Raw genomic sequence first — 21,006 nt, 5'->3', positions numbered from 1 at the left:
CTCATGGATTGGCAGAATTAATATTGTGAAAATGTCAATGTTACCCAGGGCAATATACACGTTTAATGCAATCCCTATCAAAATACCATGGACTTTCTTCAGAGAGTTAGAACAAATTATTTTAAGATTTGTGTGGAATCAGAAAAGACCCCGAATAGCCAGGGGAATTTTAAAAAAGAAAACCATATCTGGGGGCATCACAATGCCAGATTTCAGGTTGTACTACAAAGCTGTGGTCATCAAGACAGTGTGGTACTGGCACAAAAACAGACACATAGATCAGTGGAACAGAATAGAGAATCCAGAAGTGGACCCTGAACTTTATGGGCAACTAATATTCGATAAAGGAGGAAAGACTATCCATTGGAAGAAAGACAGTCTCTTCAATAAATGGTGCTGGGAAAATTGGACATCCACATGCAGAAGAATGAAACTAGACCACTCTCTTTCACCATACACAAAGATAAACTCAAAATGGATGAAAGATCTAAATGTGAGACAAGATTCCATCAAAATCCTAGAGAAGAACACAGGCAACACCCTTTTTGAACTCGGCCATAGTAACTTCTTGCAAGATACATCCACGAAGACAAAAGAAACAAAAGCAAAAATGAACTATTGGGACTTCATCAAGATAAGAAGCTTTTGCACAGCAAAGGATACAGTCAACAAAACTAAAAGACAACCTACAGAATGGGAGAAGATATTTGCAAATGACCTATCAGATAAAGGGCTAGTTTCCAAGATCTATAAAGAACTTATTAAACTCAACACCAAAGAAACAAACAATCCAATCATGAAATGGGCAAAAGACATGAACAGAAATCTCACAGAGGAAGACATAGACATGGCCAACATGCATATGAGAAAATGCTCTGCATCACTTGCCATCAGGGAAATACAAATCAAAACTACAATGAGATACCACCTCACACCAGTGAGAATGGGGAAAATTAACAAGGCAGGAAACAACAAATGTTGGAGAGGATGCGGAGAAAAGGGAACCCTCTTACACTGTTGGTGGGAATGTGAACTGGTGCAGCCACTCTGGAAAACTGTGTGGAGGTTCCTCAAACAGTTAAAAATATACCTGCCCTACGACCCAGCAATTGCACTGTTGGGGATTTACCCCAAAGATACAAATGCAATGAAACGCCGGGACACCTGCACCCCGATGTTTCTAGCAGCAATGGCCACGATAGCCAAACTGTGGAAGGAGCCTCGGTGTCCAACGAAAGATGAATGGATAAAGAAGATGTGGTTTATGTATACAATGGAATATTACTCAGCTATTAGAAATGACAAATACCCACCATTTGCTTCAACGTGGATGGAACTGGAGGGTATTATGCTGAGTGAAGTAAGTCAGTCGGAGAAGGACAAACATTATATGTTCTCATTCATTTGGGGAATATAAATAATAGTGAAAGGGAAAATAAGGGAAGGGAGAAGAAATGTGTGGGAAATATCAGAAAGGGAGACAGAACGTAAAGACTGCTAACTCTGGGAAACGAACTAGGGGTGGTAGAAGGGGAGGAGGGCGGGGGGTGGGAGTGAATGGGTGACGGGCACTGGGTGTTATTCTGTATGTTAGTAAATTGAACACCAATAAAAAAAAAAAAAACAAAAACAAAAAAAAAAAAAAAAAAAAAAAAAAAAAAATTTAAAAAATATAGATGCATTGGGGAAAAAGAAGAAAGAACATTATCTCTATTTGCTGATATAGATCATATACCTAGAAAGCCTAGAGAACCATTGATAAACTAACTAAATCAATAAAGGAATTCAGTAAGTCAGCAAAATATAAAATTACTATGCAAAAAATACCTCCCATATACCCAAACAATAACAAGTTAGAATGTATAAGAGAAGAGAAAAATCTCATTTATAATAGCAACAAAAGAGTTAACATGCTCATAAATAAGCTTAATAGGAAACTATATAAAAACGATTTAAAATTAAAGTTCATGAAAGACCAAAAGTACACTTAACCAGATGAAAAGACATTCCTTGTTTTTGATATGACATCTCACCATCAAGATGTAGTTAATTTGATTTATGAATACCATGCAATCACAATAAAAATATCAGTAAACTTTTTTTTTTTTAGTTAGATGAGTCAAAAATAAAATTGCCATGGAAAAAAAAATCAAACTTGGAAAAATAGCTCAGGAAATTCTAAAACCAAAGAGCTGAGGGATGAAGATGAGGAATTGATTCCTACCTAAAATTAATGCACACTACAAATCTTCCATAATTAAAACAGTGTGGTCCTGGCACAATAATAGATAGACCAATGAAATTGAATATAAATTCCAGAAATAAACATAATTACCAACGGAAATACAGTATATGAAAAAGGTAGTACCACAAATCAGTAAAGCAAGGATAATGTATCAATTGGATGGACATTAAATTTTAAAAAGAGAAAAATTAAATAAATGCTATTCCACACTCAAGTGGTCTGCTTGAGATTCTCTCTCTCTCTCTCCCTCTGCCCCACACCTTAGCACCTCCCCACTTAAAATAAAATAAATAAAATATTTAAAATTATTTAAAACTAAAAAACTTACAAAACACAATATTAAAAGTACTACAAACAATATGAATTGGAACTCATTTATATAACATGACTTACAGTGTTAATATTGCTATAGATAGTAAACAAGGGCAACTAGTTTTGGCTCTGTGTTATATTCTGGTTCACTTGAATCTTCTGGTCTGGTGAGGTGCTTCTGGAATTTTCTAATGATGGACCCTTCATGGTTTTTCCTCAAGATGGTCTTTCTAAGACCTTGCTACCTCCAGTTGTAGTAAGAATGAGCAGAAACTATTTATTCGTGTTCCATTAAACTCTTAGAAAAAAGTACATATATATTTTCCACATTTATAGGTAAGTTTATCCTTTATCTGTTGATACTTTTCTAACTCTGAAATCAGTTAGAAGCTTCTTAGCTCCAGTAAGAAATGTAAATGTACTTAACTTTTAGATTGGGGAAAAATGTACAGTTTATGTCATGGTTAATAATTGTTAGTATAGTTATTAATTAATTTTTATACTTTATATTTAAAACTAGGTCTACTTAGTATGTTGAAAGCAGAATGCAAAATTGCATTTTTCAGTGAGATCTCATTTGTAAAATGCATATGCCTTCAGAAAAGAGATTTAAACAATTGCATCAGAAATGTTCATTTCTGTACAATAAAAGTTCATTTTGTGAAATTTTGTAAATAAAAAATATATGTCTAAGTGTTAAGATTATAAATGATTTTAAAGATTTCCTTCTTTATGCCTTTGGGTTTTTTGCACATTTTCTAACTACACAGGTGCTGTGGTCTGAATGTGTGCATCTTCTCAAAATACACATGTTGAAATCCTAATGCTCAATGTGATGGAATTAGGAGGGGAAGCCTTTGGGAGGTGAATTGGTCATTAATGTGAAGCCAGTAGAGAATGAGATTAATGCCCTTGTGAAAGATGCCTGAGAGATGTCCTTTGTCCCTTTCACCATGTGAGGATACAAGGAGTCTACAAAACAGAGGAGGGAACTCACCTGACCATGCTAGCTCCCTCATCTCAGAATTTCAGACTCCAGAACTGTGAGAAATCTTTTTGTTGTTTATAAGCTTCCTAGTTTGGGGTGTTTTGTTATAGCAGCTCAAATAGTTTAAAGCAACAGGTATAATTTTAATAAGAAAAAATGTTAAATTATTAAATTAGTTGTAAATAGGATCATACATCTCAATATTTATATGTCCTTATGCTAAAAAAATAAGGAAAAATATTCAACTGTTACTAATGGAAACAATTTTAATGTGAAACTCTAGAACCACTGGTCTCGAAATGCATATGAAAATATAAGATCTGGGGCAGCCCGGGTGGCTCAGTGGTTTAGCACTGCCTTCAGCCTAGGACCTGATCCTGGAGACCGGGATCGAGTCCCACGTCGGGGTCCCTGCATGGAGCCTGCTTCTCTCTCTGCCTGTGTCTCTGCCTCTCGATCTCTGTGTCTCTCATGAATAAATAAATCTTTAAAATATGTATTTATTAAAAAAATGAATGCTTTAAAAAAAAGAAAATATAAGATCTGTTAATAGATAACAACTTTAGACTGTTTCCAAGCATATCCTTCAACACAGAGGTTTAACTCTAGATTTCAAGAAAAATAAAATATATAGTTCATGAGGGAACAAAGGGAGAAAGTATTTGATATTCTTAACATGTTTCATCTTAAATAAAAACATCAGCTGAAGGGTAAGAGGTCCGGATGAAAATGAGGAAATCAGAGAGCTTACACTTTCAGCTGACAGCTGTTGCTCTGATTTCAGTAGAAGAACACTTTTATCCACAGCCCGGAGTGCACAGAATGAGTCAGGGGCTGCTTGCAGATAGAAACTCGTATTGGAGCCCGGTAGCCCCTGGTCCTTTGAGAACTTTATGCTAACCTAGAGTGGAGGAAGGAAAAGAGAGTCAGGTAATTTAAAAGATAACTTGAATAAATAAATTTGATACATGAAAAATAATTTGAATAAACTCAATCTTTTCCAAATAAGGGTTTTTAGATCGCTGTACTTATGTTTTCCCTGCCCGTTCTCACCCTTCACTCTCTTAAAGGACATCTCCTTCACCATCCTCCTACCATCTCAGTATTGGCATTGCTGCCAAGGTTATTCATTCTGCTTGGGGGTTCTTTCATTTCTAATAATTAAATTACACCAATATTTACTGTGAGATCACCACGTAAAGCTGACGGTAGTCACATAAGAAGACAACAGGGAGAAAACTGCTTGCTGCTCTCTCTCAAGACAGGCAAGAAATAGAAGAAACATCACCTTGTTTTTAAAGCACTTGTCAACCTGGAATCTCACACTGTCAGCCACGATTTCCCCACTGGGGTGAAGGGTGTAGACAAGCACGACGGCCACGGGAGCCAGATCAGCAGTGATGTTGATTGGGAATGAGAAGCTTCCTTTCCAGGCTGTGTAAATAAGAAATGTCACTAACAGATACAGTGCCCAAAGTTTTCTGGCTCATTGGCTACACTGAGCTCAAAGAGAATGGCATAGGAAGAGCAAATTGGGCTTTATTTTAAAGCTAAATCAATTATGTAATGAGAACGATGTACACAAATAAAAAAGACTGCATAATTTAGGCATTAATGATATTTAGGTTTTGGACATCACTTTTCTATAATGTGCTTGATAATCTGGCAATAACAGAAACAAGTTGAAATCTTTTTTTGAAATATTTGGAAGGATACCCTGGGCCGTACTACTGCTTTCTAGCCACTGATCAGTAACGTTAAGTCGCTCTTCCTAACCTCTTGACTCTATCCCTATAACATTTCCTTAAAAGGAAAGAAAAACGAAGGCAGAGTACATAGGAAAAAATGAATGCATTTTGTATGCCTTTGTTTCTGATGTCCTTTTGTCCACCGAGGAAGAGAGCTCCTTTTACCATCACCTGTGCAGAATAAAGAAAACACAATATTTAACATCATATACCATTTAGTAGACATTAAAAATGGATAACAAAAAAAATGGATAATGAACGGTCTAATGATAATTCTCTTTCAAAGAGAAGGTAGCTTCTATGAACAAGTTCTAAAAGTCAACTCTGCACAACTTGGAAAAGAACACAGAAATGATGATTAATTGTAAGCCTATTATGTGCTAGAAACTTGGTGAATAATATGCAGTGCACTGTGCAAGGGGCTGTACAAAGCTCTGAATTATTTAGTCTCTCTAGCTTTGAGTAAGCCCAGTCATTTCACTTCATCACTGTTCTCTTATTTGTAAGATGGAGACATCCACAGGGCAGCAAAGTCTAGCTTTTCACCTTTCAATATGTCTGATAAGGACAGGATGGATAAATATGGGGACAGAACCAAAAGGGCTAATTTCTTTTGCTTATAAAAACGAGCCTTCCACCTTACTCTCTGGCACCTGCCTAATGTACTCTCATGGAGGGTCATAAATACTTGACATGAATTTTAATGGAGTGCTTAAAATGGACTCTGAAGAGTAAGTTTTTCAACCGTAGGGAAACTGAAATCACCTTGGATCTTTTAATGTGCTTATTCGTTTATGTGTTCATTTATTTGTTTCTGTGTTTGTTCTTAAAAGATCCAACAGTATTCACAACAAAGGGAGAAGGTCAGCTCACGCAGCTGCCATGGCATGATTGACATAACTGTTCTAAGCTGCATTATGCTAAGCAGACAATTAGACAAGACCCAAGGATCCAGCAACTGAGACTTACCAAGTAGAAGAAGTTGATATTTGAATCATCCCTATATGCTTCTCCATTTAGGGAGTAATGCACAGTAACAATTTTCTGCTGATTGCATCTAAGTTGCTTTGGCTCAGGAACAATCTTCAGGAAGCTACTGGTTCGGGAGTAAAAGCGTGAAACTGAGAAATGAGCATCCATATACTCAGGTGCTAGCCAGCTGGGAGGATAGCAGCTTGGAGGAGTAATATATGCGGCCTGGTAAGAAAAGGAAAGCACAGGATCTTAGAGCTATAAAGACTTTTAAGGACAGAAATTATTTCAGAATGGAAGGCTTCTTATCTCCTCAAAGTAGGGAGGAAACTTAGCATGTAGTTGAGGTTTCTAAAATCAAGTTTTTGGAAGTAAAAAAATAACAACACTTCCTTCTTTTTTGTATATAAAACATGACCATAATTGTATATATATGTTATTAGGCCCACCCTAATTTGTTTTTATTTTGTAATTGAAGTCAGAGAATAGCCTTATACCCTGTGTCTTACAGCTGTATTTGTACATGGACAAATTGTTCAACTCCAAAATTCTGTTTAAGAAGCAGACAAATAGAAATCATAGCATGTCCCTTATCTATGCATCAGATGATCAAAGGGGAACCAAGGGCCAAATTACCTTCATGAACTATCTCTAGTTTCTCAGAGGAAAATATTGGTTGGTAAAGACTTTGTAACAATTGTACCAGGCTATTATCTCATCCTCTTGAATAAGTATTCTCCTGTGTTATTTAATGAACAAGCAAACAAATAAAATACTCTAAAGTTTAAAACTTCGTTAAAATATATTATTTTTAAAGAAGATTTATTTATTTTTAGAGAGAGGGGAGGGGCAATGAGAGAGGGAGAGAGAGTCTTAAGCAGATTCGGAGCTGAGCACGGGGCCCTTGTGGGGCTCGATCTCATGACCCTGAGATCATGACCTCAGCCAAAACCAAGAGTCAGTTGTTTAACCAACTGGACCACATAGGCACCCCTAAAATACATTCTTAATACAAGTGATCTTTTAAGAGATTCCCAATGTTCAACATTCATAACACTAATACTTTCTGGGATCTCGTCTGCTCTTTGATGTCTTACTTTCAGGTTGAACTCTGGATCGAATATATCGGAAGTGTCAATGGAGAATAGAGCTTCCCCATTCTCATCTGTGGTGTAGTTGCCTATAAATCTGTTATTGAGCTCCAATTGCAATAACTTGTTCACCATCGGTATGTTATTAGGACCGGAAAATTTAAGCTGTCCAAAAAAAAAAAAAAAAAAAAAGCATTAATTTTTAAAACTCGAAATGTCACATTTCTAGAGAGAAAGAATTGTTCTATTCATAAAAATGATCATTTATTTGTAATTTTATGATATTCCTATAGGCAAAAAGATGTTCTATTAAATAGATAACATAAAATGGAGACATCTATAATTGTATTTATTGCTTTCTTTTCCCCAGGGACTTTTTTTGTGTATCAGATGCAGGAAGGCTGCAAGGGTGTTAGGAAAGTAGGAAAATCGTGTCCAGAAATGTTTAAAGGGCAATCCGTGATCCAAGAAAATGAAACGAAACATGTACAGACTTACAGTTCCAAGATAAGAAATTCCTCTTCTATAGAAAGGATCCATGTTCTCAAAGCTCACACTCCCGAGCAATTGGGTGATAAAAGTAGAAGCTTTTTCACTGATCTGCACACCTGTACGAAATGAAAATTACTGTGAGGGAGGATCAAGACTCTCAAAAGAAAAAATAGCTTGGAGGACATATGCAAACTTCTGTACACAGAAGTTTGTAATTCTACAGTCTTGTTCTACATTGAGAGGAGGTTCTGAATGCTTTGGAGCATGTTGCAGAATACTACTCTATATCTATCTGGTTATAATATACATCAAACTGAATAATGTAATTAATATGAAAGTATTTGAATCAGAAGAAGGAGAAAATGCTTTTAATTTCCTTTCTCTGACCATTCGACTCAGTTCTGGCTTGCAACTCCTTTTATGTCACAGACATCTCAAAAATAAGGCTTTCACTTCCTTTAAATCTTCCTTTAGCCTACCAGTTAACTCTACTTTTAGACTTTCACCAGATAAGAAAAGTATCTGACAGCAAAGTAAATAGAAATGCACTGTGGTATCAGCAAAACATGTGATAAGCAGAGGTAAACATATCTAGCTAAGTTATAACATGAATGTGACAAACATCCAGAATGAATGTCATCACATTACTGATCAAGTACATTTATATAAAGCACTTTATAAATAATATTATCCTAATCATTTTTATGTAACAAGGAATAATTAATAATTGGTTTTCTCCATCCCAAATTAAATTTCACTTTCCTCTTTTTCTTTTTTAATCTTTTAACAATTATTTATTGAGCTCCGACTATGTGCAATCTTGTAAATGTCTCAGTAATATTTTACACTTGCAAACATCTTCATTTGTATCAAACTAGAGGTTGACAAACTTCCTCTGTGAAGAGGATCTCATAGTGTTTAGTCTAAGCTTGCGAGTCACTAGGTTCACAGCTATTCAACTTTGTAATTGCAGCTTTTAAGCAAAGTAAACAAATGTGGTCCTGTTCCAATCAACTTTACATTAGTAAGCATGGAGCTGGATTTGACATTCTAGATATAAATTGTGAACTCCTATACTAAATCAAAGATTAGACCCTGGCAATTGGTTATCAACTGATTGATACAAAGTTAAAAAGTGATCCATAATTCATTTGCTTAGCTCTACTACTTCAGAAGAAAGCTCCTCAGTCTTATTGATGCAGCCACAGAAGCAGATATAAATGTATAGCATTTACATAATAAGTTTATTTTAAATATTATGAAGAAAATCTTTTTCAAAAGCAAACTTCAATTGGCCTATTGATTAATATACTCCACTTAACTCTGTTGAACAATTATTGATACCTATTTGGTGAATATTGCTAACTCAATAAACTCCTCAGTAAGCTGCATGTATCTCCAGGTTGCCCATAAAATGCGATCATTACCTGTCCCAAATTCCGTAACCGTTACAGTGGTATGAAATGACATGAAAAATCCTGAACGGTAGAGTTGGAAGACTTTTGTATTAACAATTTGAGTAACACAACCGTTTCCCAACTGAAAAATGAAGAGAAGGTATAATGAAAAGATTAGGGATTCAAGAATCTTAAAAAGATGTAGAGTTTTAGTGCAGATTTCTAGCCCCTGTACCCTCACCCCATGGCTTCATCTCACAAACTTGTTGACGTGACCAGGAATTACAAAAGAAGGGGTTGGAGTTCATCAGTAATTAAAGCAAGGGGGTAATGTATACTTTACAGATTTCAGGGATACTCTACTGAAAACAATGTAGATGGGAACAAATTAAAGGATGAGTATGGAACTGAATGATATTTTGAGAATTAGAGTTTAAAATCATCTCAAGTCTTCAAGTGTATAACAACACCAAAACACTTTTTAAGGTAAACTGTTCGTTTAAAATTAGGAAAAATCTATAGATAATCTTTCATCGGTGACATCAAGAATTAGAGAAATACAGATTTAATTTTATTTTAAAATAGTGTCTATTAATTCTAAATTTAAAACTTTAGAGGGATATATTAATTCATTTGATTCTCAAAGCTGCCTAATGAGCTAGACACTATTATTACCTCCATTTATGGATGAATAAATTGAGATATAGGACGTTATATAAGCTGCCCAAGGTCACACAGATAGAAAGTGGTAGCTAGCCATTGTGCTCCTTTGAACTATCAACTATAATATTAGCAACAAAAACAGATTTTACACCTATTTATAATACAAATTAAAAAGAAATGTAATCAGAAGAATCTTAATTTCCTTGAAACTAACAGAAAACATTTTTCAGTAATCCCTGAGTCGAAGAGAGAAGAATTTCAACATTAATACCAAGGAAGAAAGTGATCTGTATGAAAATCTATGGTATTAAGCTACTGTTAAAGGAAAAAAATTGCTTAAAGGATAGAAGGTAATATTTATAATAAAAGTGAGTTTCAATTTCACATGAGCAGGAAAAATGGATGATTAAGAGTTCTTAAGAGGACAAATTCAAACTGATAACAAAAATATGAAAATATGCTCAAATTCATAAGTAATGCATATTGTGGTGAATATGATCAGGGATTCATTTATTTAGCAGATAACTAATGATTCCAAGCAGAAGATCAGAGACGTCAGTAGACAGTATATAAAACAAGAAAGCCAATAAGATTTTTCAAATTTAGCAATTCTGTGAATCCATGGGTGGGTAACAATTTACATAGCCTAGAGAATAAGAAAACTATTGTAGAAATTGTTCTTCATTTTTCACCTTCTCTAGCTGAAACCTCCATTAGCCACAAAATGAAAATAGTGTTGTTGAATCCTTTCTATAAATGGAATTGTAGAGCCCAAGGGCAGACCTCCCCAAACATGTCACTTTGACATATTGATTATTTTAAATAAAAGTTATTTAAGAAACAGCCAGTGCCAGAATACTCAGACCCTCCTCATTCCCTGTGAAAGCAAGAGACAAATCTCCCATATGAAAGGCATTCTCCCTTCACTAAAAAGTAAAAAGACATCCTAACCCCTGGAGAGAGGGACTTTAAAGCCCAGCAAGCTGTGGAAATGAACCCTTGTTACTTCTTTTCTAATCTACTACCTCAGCCCAAATTCTGAGTAGAATTCCCTACTAATTAAAGTTCCTAAACGTCTGTTTTCTTTATCCTGTCAATTCCTCACAAATTTGTCTCTTTGTCTAAAAAAGTATAAAAACTACCTGCCTTAGTCATTTTGTTAGATCTGTCTCATTATGGGGCCTCCGTGTACACCTAATAAAACTATTTTTTTCTCCTGTTAACCTGCTTCTTGTAAATTTAGTTTGGTTCAGTGAAAGACCTTGAAAGGTAGAGGGAGACTTTTTCTTTCTCTACAGAATCAAAGAATAATCATGAAATGAACAAGAATTTTTTTTCGAGTAAAGATCATGATCTGTACCTCTTCAATAAATTGTTCACATATTTCATTGCTGTTGTTCTCACAATTCCTAGAGGAAAAAAATTCTCTGCACACCCGAATTTTGGCTTTCCCTTGCACAGGCTGGCCATACGTGTACCTGGTAGGAGAAAGTGTACATAATTATAGATGAACAATACCACGGGAATATTTTATGGGGTTCTTCAGAAATTGTATATAAAATCTGTTATCTATGACTATCCCAATGACCAAATTCAATTAGGAACCCCCATCTACTGGTGCTATTTTTCCCCACAGAATTTGGGTTGAATTAGGCATGTGATCTGTTATGAGGATTCAGCTGCTTTTAAAAAAAAAATCAAACTCAGGGGGCACCTGGCTGGCTCAGTTGGTAAAGCATGTGACTCCTGATTTCAGGGTACTGAGTTCAAACCCCATGATGGGCATACAGCTTACTTTAAAAACAAAAAAGGAAAGAAAGAAAAAAAAAATCAAATTTAAGGAAATGTAGAATCTAAAATCTCAGTGAATAGGATTTAGTGATTAAATTAAGTTTTTATTTATTGTTTTTTTATTTTTAAAGATATTTATTTATTTATTTATTTATTTATTTATTTATTTATTTATTCATGAGACACACAGAGAGAGAGAGAGAGAGAGAGAGAGAGAGAGAGAGAGGCAGAGACACAGGCAGAGGGAGAAGCAAGCTCCATGCAGGGAGCCTGATGCAGGACTCGATCCCGAATCTCGAGGATCTGGCCCTGGGCTGAAGGCAGCGCTAAACTGCTGAGCCACCCAGGCTGCCCTAAATTGAGTTTTTAAAATGATATTTTGGTTTGATAGAAATAATATTAAAAAGTTTTCTCAGCACTTTTTCTTTAGCAGAAAATATATATGCATATAAGTAACACGTGTTTTTTTTTCTTAAAATACTTCTAGATCAATGCCTTAAATGACAATTCTCGTTATACGTTCAATAAATGAAAAAGTATGGAGATTGGCATAAACTAGATAAACTTTGATGAAAAGTATGTCCTAGGGTGGGTTGAAATAAATAACTAATTTTCTTCTATTTAAAAAAAAATTTTTTTTTAATTTTTATTTATTTATGATAGTCACACAGAGAGAAAGAGAGAGAGGCAGAGACACAGGCAGAGGGAGAAGCAGGCTCCATGTACCGGGAGCCTGACGTGGGATTCGATCCCGGGTCTCCAGGATCGCGCCCTGGGCCAAAGGCAGGCGCCAAACCGCTGCGCCACCCAAGGATCCCACTAATTCTCTTCTAAAACAAAAACTATAACACAAGTGTTTTTAAAGTTTCAGTCAAAGGGAAATACAGTTGATTTGGGTTTTCTTGTTACTTGAGGATTGTTTCCACTAAGATTTAGGAAAAAAAGTTTACAAATGTGAGATTAGTAAATACTAAAATTGAATATAATTACATTTATCAATGATAATATTTTTCCTAATTGTTGAACACTAGTATATACCCGATGTTTACATATTGTTTGTTTTTTTAAGTGATCCTGAGATGTATGTATTATCTCATTGTACAGATTAGTGACTTGAGATCAAGCAACTCACTTCTCCACGTTGTAAGATATGGAATTAAAATTCAAACTGAGGTCTTTCTCTTCCCACAGTCCATGTTCTTCCCTTTCCACTAATTGGTTTTTCTCTATTTAAAAGTTCTCAGTGCTTCAGAGACTCTACCCAAATCACTAAAATCCTCTGTAAGCTCTAAATATCAATTACAGGTTTACAGCTCTAAATATCAATTACATGTAAACCTGAGGCAAGATTGGGACGCTTGGGTGGCTCAGTGGTTGAGCGTCTGCCTTTGGCTCAGAGCTTGATCCCAGGTCCCGGGGTCGAGTCCTGCATTGGGCTCCATACAGGAGCCTGCTTCTCTCTCTGCCTATGTCTCTTCCTCTCTCTCTGTGTCTCATGAATAAATAAATGAAATCTTAAAACAAAAACAAAAAAACCCAAAACAAAATAGAAGCAAGACTAAGCTCAGGTTACGAATGTTATACCTGCTTATATCTTAGTTCTTCTTACCAACTTTTGCTTACAAAATAAAACCATGTTGTTGTATTATATATGGGTTAACACATGCCCATGAAATACGTAGCTAATTTTCATACAGAACAGAAAGAATAAACATTCTCCCTTTGTGATTTGAAAAGTGTTTGGTGGATACTAATGCAGTTTATTAAAGTGCCTTTGCAGTAAGTTTTCTTCCATTCTAAAAGCTTGATTCATGTCTGAGGTTCTTAATTCATCTATTTCTTACTAGGAAAACAAAATCAAATAGCCTACATGCTATGTAAAAAATGAGAAGTTATTTTGGTCTGGTCACATAGAGATATGTTATGCAAATAATACGATTTGCTGTTGTTCAGCTGTCCCAAGTTAAGTTCCAGGGAATATTAAAAAACAATGCACAGACACAGCATACACAGCCTCAAGTAGGCAATTCATTCACTCTTGTTAACTTCTAGACATACTGATTTCATTCATCATGCTCCTGTAGCCTGCCCAGAAATAACCTTATAGCCAGCAGAGCTTCTGTCTCAATTGCCTGGTCCTGTTGTAGGATATTGACATGCCATTTAATCTTAAATCTAAGTGGAATATAATGTTAAAGAAGTGTCAAGAAGTCCCAATTCTGTATCAATACCAGCTTAGCAAGTCTCATATGAAGGTGATACTTGATAAATATTTTAGCTCTCCTGATACGTGTGTTGAACATTTTTAGCATACCACCGGGCAGATGAACTATAGGTATTAACCCCATTGACAATTCTGGTTCCATGTAGGGTTTTACTAGTGTAACTAGTTTAGGATCCTGGATTTTTTGAAGCTTATATTGATTATCTCCCTATTTTTAAAAACAATCTCCATCTCTCATATATTACATTTGTGAAATTCTGGCACATGTCAGCTACTCTTTCCTGAAACAAAAAAATGCTGTTACAATTTTCCTTGAGCCCAAAGGACATTGTAAAAACTGTCAGCCTTTTATTCAATGTCTTTAAAATACTATGAATATTCTCAAAAAATACTTTGAAAATATTAAAAAAAAATTTTTAAAATACTTTGAAAATGCTCAAAAGTAATTTCCATGTCATCAATTAATTTAAAAGTTTAAAAAATAATATCAAATATTAATTTGCTAATTATTTATATAAATTATAACAGAGGTCCCTTTAGCAGAGTACCTCTGAAGCCAAATAGTATTGGTTTAAATCTAATGCTAGGTCTGCCATTCAAAAGCTCCATTAGTATTGATAAATTATTTCAATTCTCTGTGTCTTATTATCTTTCTTCCTAAAATAGAGATGATAATAATAGCTCTCATAATAATAGTATTATGATAAGAATATAAATGCTGTGCTCAACATAGTAATTGGCATTCATTAAATATTAACTATATTAATTATTATTAGAAATTTGAGAAAAGGCATCACATTTTTAAAAATATAAAAGACTTTAGAAATAATTTCCCAAAAAGGAAAATGAAAATTTCTCAAATCATAAGGGAAAAATTTTCACATTAAAAGGATTCACATTAATCCTAATTAAATTGACAAAATATCTTTATACCCCCCATGACATTTTCAAGGGCTTATTTTCTTTCTTTCTTTCTTTCTTTCTTTCTTTCTTTCTTTCTTTCTTTCTTTCTTTCTTTTTCTTTCTTTTTTTCTTTTCTTTTAATGATGGTGATGATTCATTGAGGCAGATACTTCTGTATCAGCTGTTGGAATTGTAGGCTGACATAACATATTTAGTGAGTAATATGGCAATCACCTTTTGTCTTGATAATTCCAATTCTGGACATCTTTCTAGTAAGTAATTTTTAATTCAGAAGCTACTTCTTATACACTTGTACACAAAGATATATACTATAATAGTATTTCTTACTAGGAAAACAAAATCTAATAGCCTACGTGTTATATAAAAAATGAAAAGTTATTTTGGTCCAGTCACACAGAGGTATGTTTATGCAGCAAGGAATTGGAATTCATGAAACATTGGCTAATATTAAGACATGTTTTCTTAATTACAGTGGGTAGAAAAGTATGATTGCAACTGTGCAAAATACTCATAAAAGATTAGAAAAGAATACATTACAATTTAAATGGCCATTGGTAGAATTAATTATATGTAATTTCTTACCTTTTAATCTTTTTCAAATATTTTTCAATGAGAATTCGTTACTTCTCTAATAATCTTAATGTAAGAATATAAGTAATTAAAGTTACATGGTTAATTTCATTTCTCATTCTTTCTGAATTTTGTATTGACCTATGGAGTCAAATCTCCTGAATACTTACTTAGCACATACATTCACCTGGAATTCATCATCTGAAATCGTCACTGTCTGTGGTGCGTTGACCTTAACTTCAAACTTGGGCAACACTGGAAACACAAAGAAAGAGACTTCAGCCCTTACAATTGCTAGTGAGAAAAACTTATGCCAGTCATGTAACTAAGTATCCCTCTGTGCACAACATTGTCCGATGTATGCATCTGTACAGATCACATTTCAACTGCACAGTAAATGATAGTGTCTTTCCTTTCTTTTCCCTATTGTCAGAACTTTACATTAAATAAAATGTAATTATTGTAATCTTTTACGTTGTGTAGACAATTGCCTGGATTCTAGAAGAGGAGATTTTCCTAGGTAGAAGAGTCAGAGGTTAGAATCACAATACTCGGCAAGGAGTGAGTAACAAGAAAGGAGAGATTATAAAACAAAAAACCCCAAGAAAGGGAAATGACAGAAAACCAAATCAGGTCCATAGACTTTTGCCTAAATCTAACATAAAAACGGTTTTGTTCAGTCATTTGAGCTCCACATTTACATGGAACAAACATAAATAGTTGGTTACCATATCTATCAACAGTAAATTGGTGTGTCAACGTCTTTCCTGATTTTCTTTTCACAAAAATAGAGTAATCTCCAAACATTGGTTCTGAAATCAGTTGGAATGAGAGTTGGGTAATATTTTTAAAAGAGGTCACATTTTGCCACTGAAAAATCCTATTGTTTTGAGGATCCTGGAAATAAAGAAGAAATAAAAGCGAAGGTCATAAAGAGTATTATGCTTTCCTTCTTTACCTTGGGTATTTCTGTAATTATTATAAGCAAAGAAAGCTACACTTTATTAAACTAATATCACAAACTGTAAAAATAATATAACTTTCTCAGGTATCCAAATTCAATTAATATTAATATTCAATTAATATAGTATAGCTCTGTTAAGCCCCCCAACCAGATAAGAACTATAACCTGTAACGAATGCTTTGGATTTTTGTCTTTCTGAACCAGAGCTGCATAGTTAAAAAATTTAAAACTCAGTGTGCCTGCTCCAGAGTATGCTTTCCAAAGTAGAGTGGATCCACACACATGCACAGGGAGGAATTTATCCTAACAGATACTTATAGAGTGTTATTGATGTTCATTTGGTCTGTAAGTAAATTAGTCATGAATTTTTGCACTGCATGAAAGAGATGGGCAGTGGAAGTTCTACAGTAAGAAAGGATTGATAATGCCACCTTTTCTTTTTTATTTGCTTTTAGCATATTGCACCTTCTGTGAGCCTGGTTCTGTAAATTTATTGATATCACCCAATTGTGATTAAAGAACTCCTGATTAAAAGATTTCTACAAAGAAACAAAAATGTTACTTACTACTTACTTAATTTTTTAATTGTCTTTTTCCCCTCTATGATAAATCCCATAACACTAATTTTCCAGGCTTCCTTTCAGGAAGGATTGCCCATGTAACCAATTGAATGTAAGTAGAAGTCACTGGGAACTTATTTCTAAAGGAATCAGATGCAGCTGGCATTGAGACTAAAATGACAGAGGATGGCAGAGAGGTTAAGTAGAAGAAGCCTGGATCCTTGGTAATATAATGTTGTTACTGTCCCCACACTTAAGCACCTACACTCAGACGTAGGGGTTTGTGAAAATAAGCCTTTTACTCATTGAAGCCAATGTTAATTAAGCTTTCTGTTGCTTTCCGTGGAACATGATGCTAACTGAATTAGGATGTGAAGATAATACTATTTACAGATTATTAATAATGCAGAAAGCATAAAAATGGCTGACTTGATATTTATACTGCTAAAAGGATGAGCTATTTGCCACCCATATAACAAAGTAAAAAAAAAATAAAAAAAAGACCATTTGAAGTAGGCATTTACATACATGTTCATTAATGATGATCTCAGTGTATTAACACTTAGACTTAGTTAATAATGGTACATGTTGCATGTAGAAATTAAAATACATATTTTGGAGTTGCTTACAAATAATTTACTGACAGATGTTAAGATTTGAAATGGGTTTGAACTGCACTAGAAATTTGGATTGGTAGGAGACCCCATTATATTTTTTAAAGCAAAGTGTCCATTTTGGAATAATATCACCTAATTTATTTCAAATCTTTAGATGTTTATGTTTTATATTTCCTTAAAACAAGATGTGGTTAAATTAAGATGGAGAAGGGCCAGTAGCCAAAAAACTCCTCTCAAAAACCTGAGCAATTTTAAATATAAAACTCTCCTACAAGGAGCCCAATCTTCTATTTTCTGTGAAAACCCATTACTGCACCTGCCACATAGGACTTAACACTAAAAGTGGCAAACTTTTATTTGAGTCTTCCTCTGATGCCTTACATTGTATAGGTAGATAAAGATTTCTCTTCCCCTTGTTTCAATTATCTGTATTTATAACTACATGTAATGAAAGTTAGACACACATCATTATTTACTGAATATTTTAAAAATGAGTGTGATAAAGCAGATCACTTACCTGAAGTGTGATCAATGGATACTGAAAAGAAAAAAAAATGCAGGTTAATATTGTAATAGAGCTTTTCTTTTTTTTCCCCCCAGATATTGCATTAATAAGATTATCTGACTTAGTGTTGACTTAACATTCCCAGAAGACAAAATTTCTATAGCTAAGAATGACAAGAAAACTCCAAATGTGAAAGAGATCCCGAACCTCATCGGGGAAGTAGAAAGCAGGTTCCATGCATCCTATTTGTTTTTTCATTATATGTCAAGAAGACCTAAAGAGTATAAATTAACTCACTATAAAGGAAAGTTTTAAATTGGGGGGTCAGCTTTGAAGCCATATCTATATAGCATTCCATGTTAGAATGGATTTCTGTACTCATGGAAAGCTTCCTGATGACACTTTTGGTAGCAATGAATTTGTTTAATTTGCTTAAATTTCATTGTACCATTAGACAATATTGAACATACCAAATCCTCAACAGGTCTGAACTTGGTATCCAGTGTCACAATGCGAATTTGAACTAAAAGAAAAGAGGAAGAAGGGAAAATATTTTTTCTTGTTATTTTTTTGCCCAGGTATGATTTCTTGTAAATAGATACAGAAATTAATTGTCTTGCTATTACAGAATATTGTAAACCAGTAATTTATCAAAAGAGCCAAAACAAAGTTCATATCCTTCAGAATCCTAGTTTGGTGTTTCTTCTGCTACCTTTTATTTACCACAATAATAAAAAAATTAGAAGGACTCAGCTTAGGTTAACAGATTTGTGATTATTTCTACTGGTATAAATAATAATAATAAATTAATAATATTTATGGAGTCTTTACTGTGTGCTAGCTACTATTTTACATTGGCTAGCTTATTTTATTCTCACAATATTTCTTCAAGTAAGACATTTTTAGTATGTCTATTCTATAGAGGAAAATAATGAGTCTAAACAGAGGATTAAATATCTTACTTGCCCAATTAGTAAATTATGGAGCAGCAATTGAAACCAAAAAATTTTGTTCCATGTCCCATGCCCATAGTCACTGTATTATGGAAGTCTGTCACTAGTATTTTTTAAACATTGAACATGGCATGCACAAGTTTAAGAAGCAAAGCATTCAATTAATGAATTTGGAGGCACTGTTTCATAACTGACCTAGGCAACCAGTAGAAATTCTAGAAATCCATGATCCCATAACATTAAGAATAAACTTAAGACTGATGTTCACATATTTGGATTGCTCTAAATCTGAAGAACGTGTTCCTGAGGCTAGTGACACAAAGGAAACATGAACATTGATTTACCGTTCTCTCCAGATTTGTAGATGGGCTTATCTGTCTGCATAAACGTTGCCGTCTCCTCTGAAATGAGTACTACAGATCTCCTCTCAGAGATTTTAAACGTCTTTCCTTTAGCCAGCAATGTCACAAAAGCCAATTGCTCAGAGGACATCTGAGAAACCTGTTTATGTTAAAGAGCAGAGAAAGGGAAAATAATTTTTAGACAGAAGCTGGTAAACAATGTCTTAATTTGGCTTCTTAGGCTGAGAGCCTCCACAGAGCACATCATTTCTTAATGGGAGATTTGGAGACCACTTATTACAATTCCTTTATTTAGCATGAGAGCAGTTTCTAATAAACTTATTTTTATGTCTATTATTTTTATGTCTATTTTCCTTTTCTTTGTGCCCTGAGTCCCAGTCTTGCTCCTCTTTACCTGGATTCTCTTTCCTCATATTGTTAAATGGTTCCATCTAAAAAAAAAGTAATTATGTTTTATTATCACTCCCTATGAAAGAAAAATGGCAATATTTCACAAGTTTTGTTATAGGGGTCCCTCTCAGGATTTCTCTAATTCTACTCTCTAGCTTCCACAATTCGTTCCTAATCAAAATTTGTTATCTCTCTCAAAATAACTTTTAAGTAATAATTTCATCACCCCAACATAAGTTCTGAAAAGGCCAATCCAGTGCCTCACCTGGAAATCTGCACAAGTGTAGAAGTTATCCTCTTCCACAGACTGGTCAAAAATAGTGGTATTGTATCCATCATGTTCTAAGACAACACTCAAGGATACAGATTCATTAAGGTTTAAAAGGTGGAGACAAGCCTTTTCGGTAGAATGACTCTGTATCACCGAGGAGACCCATAGGATATACTGCCTATGGAAAGAAAATGATCAACGCTTTAAACCAGTGTAACAGAAATGCAGAACATGCTTAAGAAACAATTACAGCTAATCGAAATATTCCTGAAACATTTTTCACAGTACTGCAATAAACTTGAATATGCAGAGAGAGTTCTCCTAAGAAAAAGATGTTGATTTCCTTTATACATTTGTTTAAAATTTATAAGACAAATCAGCACTCAGTCTCAGAAGTTGAAATGGTGAAATATAATCAAATCTGAACACAGAATGCATTTGATAAGGTCACTTTGCTACTACTATAGTAAGGATAAAGGGTGTAACATTTCCTTACGGTTCTGAGGCCACAGAAACAGTAAAATGAAGCAAAAAGATGCTCAGAATAATGATGGGCACCATTTTAGCCCACTGTCTGAACAATAAAGACTTCAAGGTTAATATTTAATCTCTCTCTTTCCTTCTTAATAGATGTTAGCTGCCCCAACTATCCACTTTCTTTTCTTCCTTCTACTCTGCCTCTCCCTGTACTTCTTTGCTTTTATAGTCAAGCACACTGAAGGATCAGTTACTCTTTGGAACATGTCACATGGGACCCATCAATCACATTAAATGGCCTCTCCCTCTACTTCAGTGCAGGACAGGGGTGGGAGGGTGGGGGACTGACTTCCTTCTTAAGAAGTTCAGCGTAAGAAGCTGTTCTGGTTTTGGAATCAGCAGTACAGGTTGGACAGGAAGAAAGAGAAAACAAAGAAAGCCGTTGTGTGACACTTAGGAGTACATTAGTTTGGTTTAGCACTTCCCCCCC

The 21,006-nt window shown here is 34.5% G+C and overlaps 1 protein-coding gene across 1 annotated transcript in view; it reads right to left on the bottom strand.

Moving 5' to 3' along the window:
- The window catches only part of LOC112665491 (ovostatin homolog 2-like), a 58,001-nt gene extending 37,264 nt beyond the window's left edge, over window positions 1–20,737 (bottom strand). Inside the window, 15 exon segments of the mRNA XM_035707118.2 lie at window positions 4,297–4,446; window positions 4,834–4,979; window positions 5,410–5,464; window positions 6,263–6,490; window positions 7,363–7,521; window positions 7,855–7,964; window positions 9,276–9,387; window positions 11,269–11,386; window positions 15,588–15,672; window positions 16,146–16,314; window positions 18,076–18,096; window positions 18,534–18,586; window positions 19,361–19,517; window positions 20,034–20,217; window positions 20,536–20,737. Of these exon segments, the coding sequence (XP_035563011.2) occupies window positions 4,297–4,446; window positions 4,834–4,979; window positions 5,410–5,464; window positions 6,263–6,490; window positions 7,363–7,521; window positions 7,855–7,964; window positions 9,276–9,387; window positions 11,269–11,386; window positions 15,588–15,672; window positions 16,146–16,314; window positions 18,076–18,096; window positions 18,534–18,586; window positions 19,361–19,517; window positions 20,034–20,217; window positions 20,536–20,600 (1,812 nt within the window). The 5' untranslated portion in view covers window positions 20,601–20,737.
- Window positions 20,738–21,006: the final 269 nt, after the last annotated feature.

This window comes from Canis lupus, chromosome 27 (assembly GCF_003254725.2).
Source record: "Canis lupus dingo isolate Sandy chromosome 27, ASM325472v2, whole genome shotgun sequence".
Taxonomy (NCBI): Eukaryota; Metazoa; Chordata; class Mammalia; order Carnivora; family Canidae; genus Canis; species Canis lupus.
This window is presented reverse-complemented; position numbering and strand designations above follow the sequence as displayed.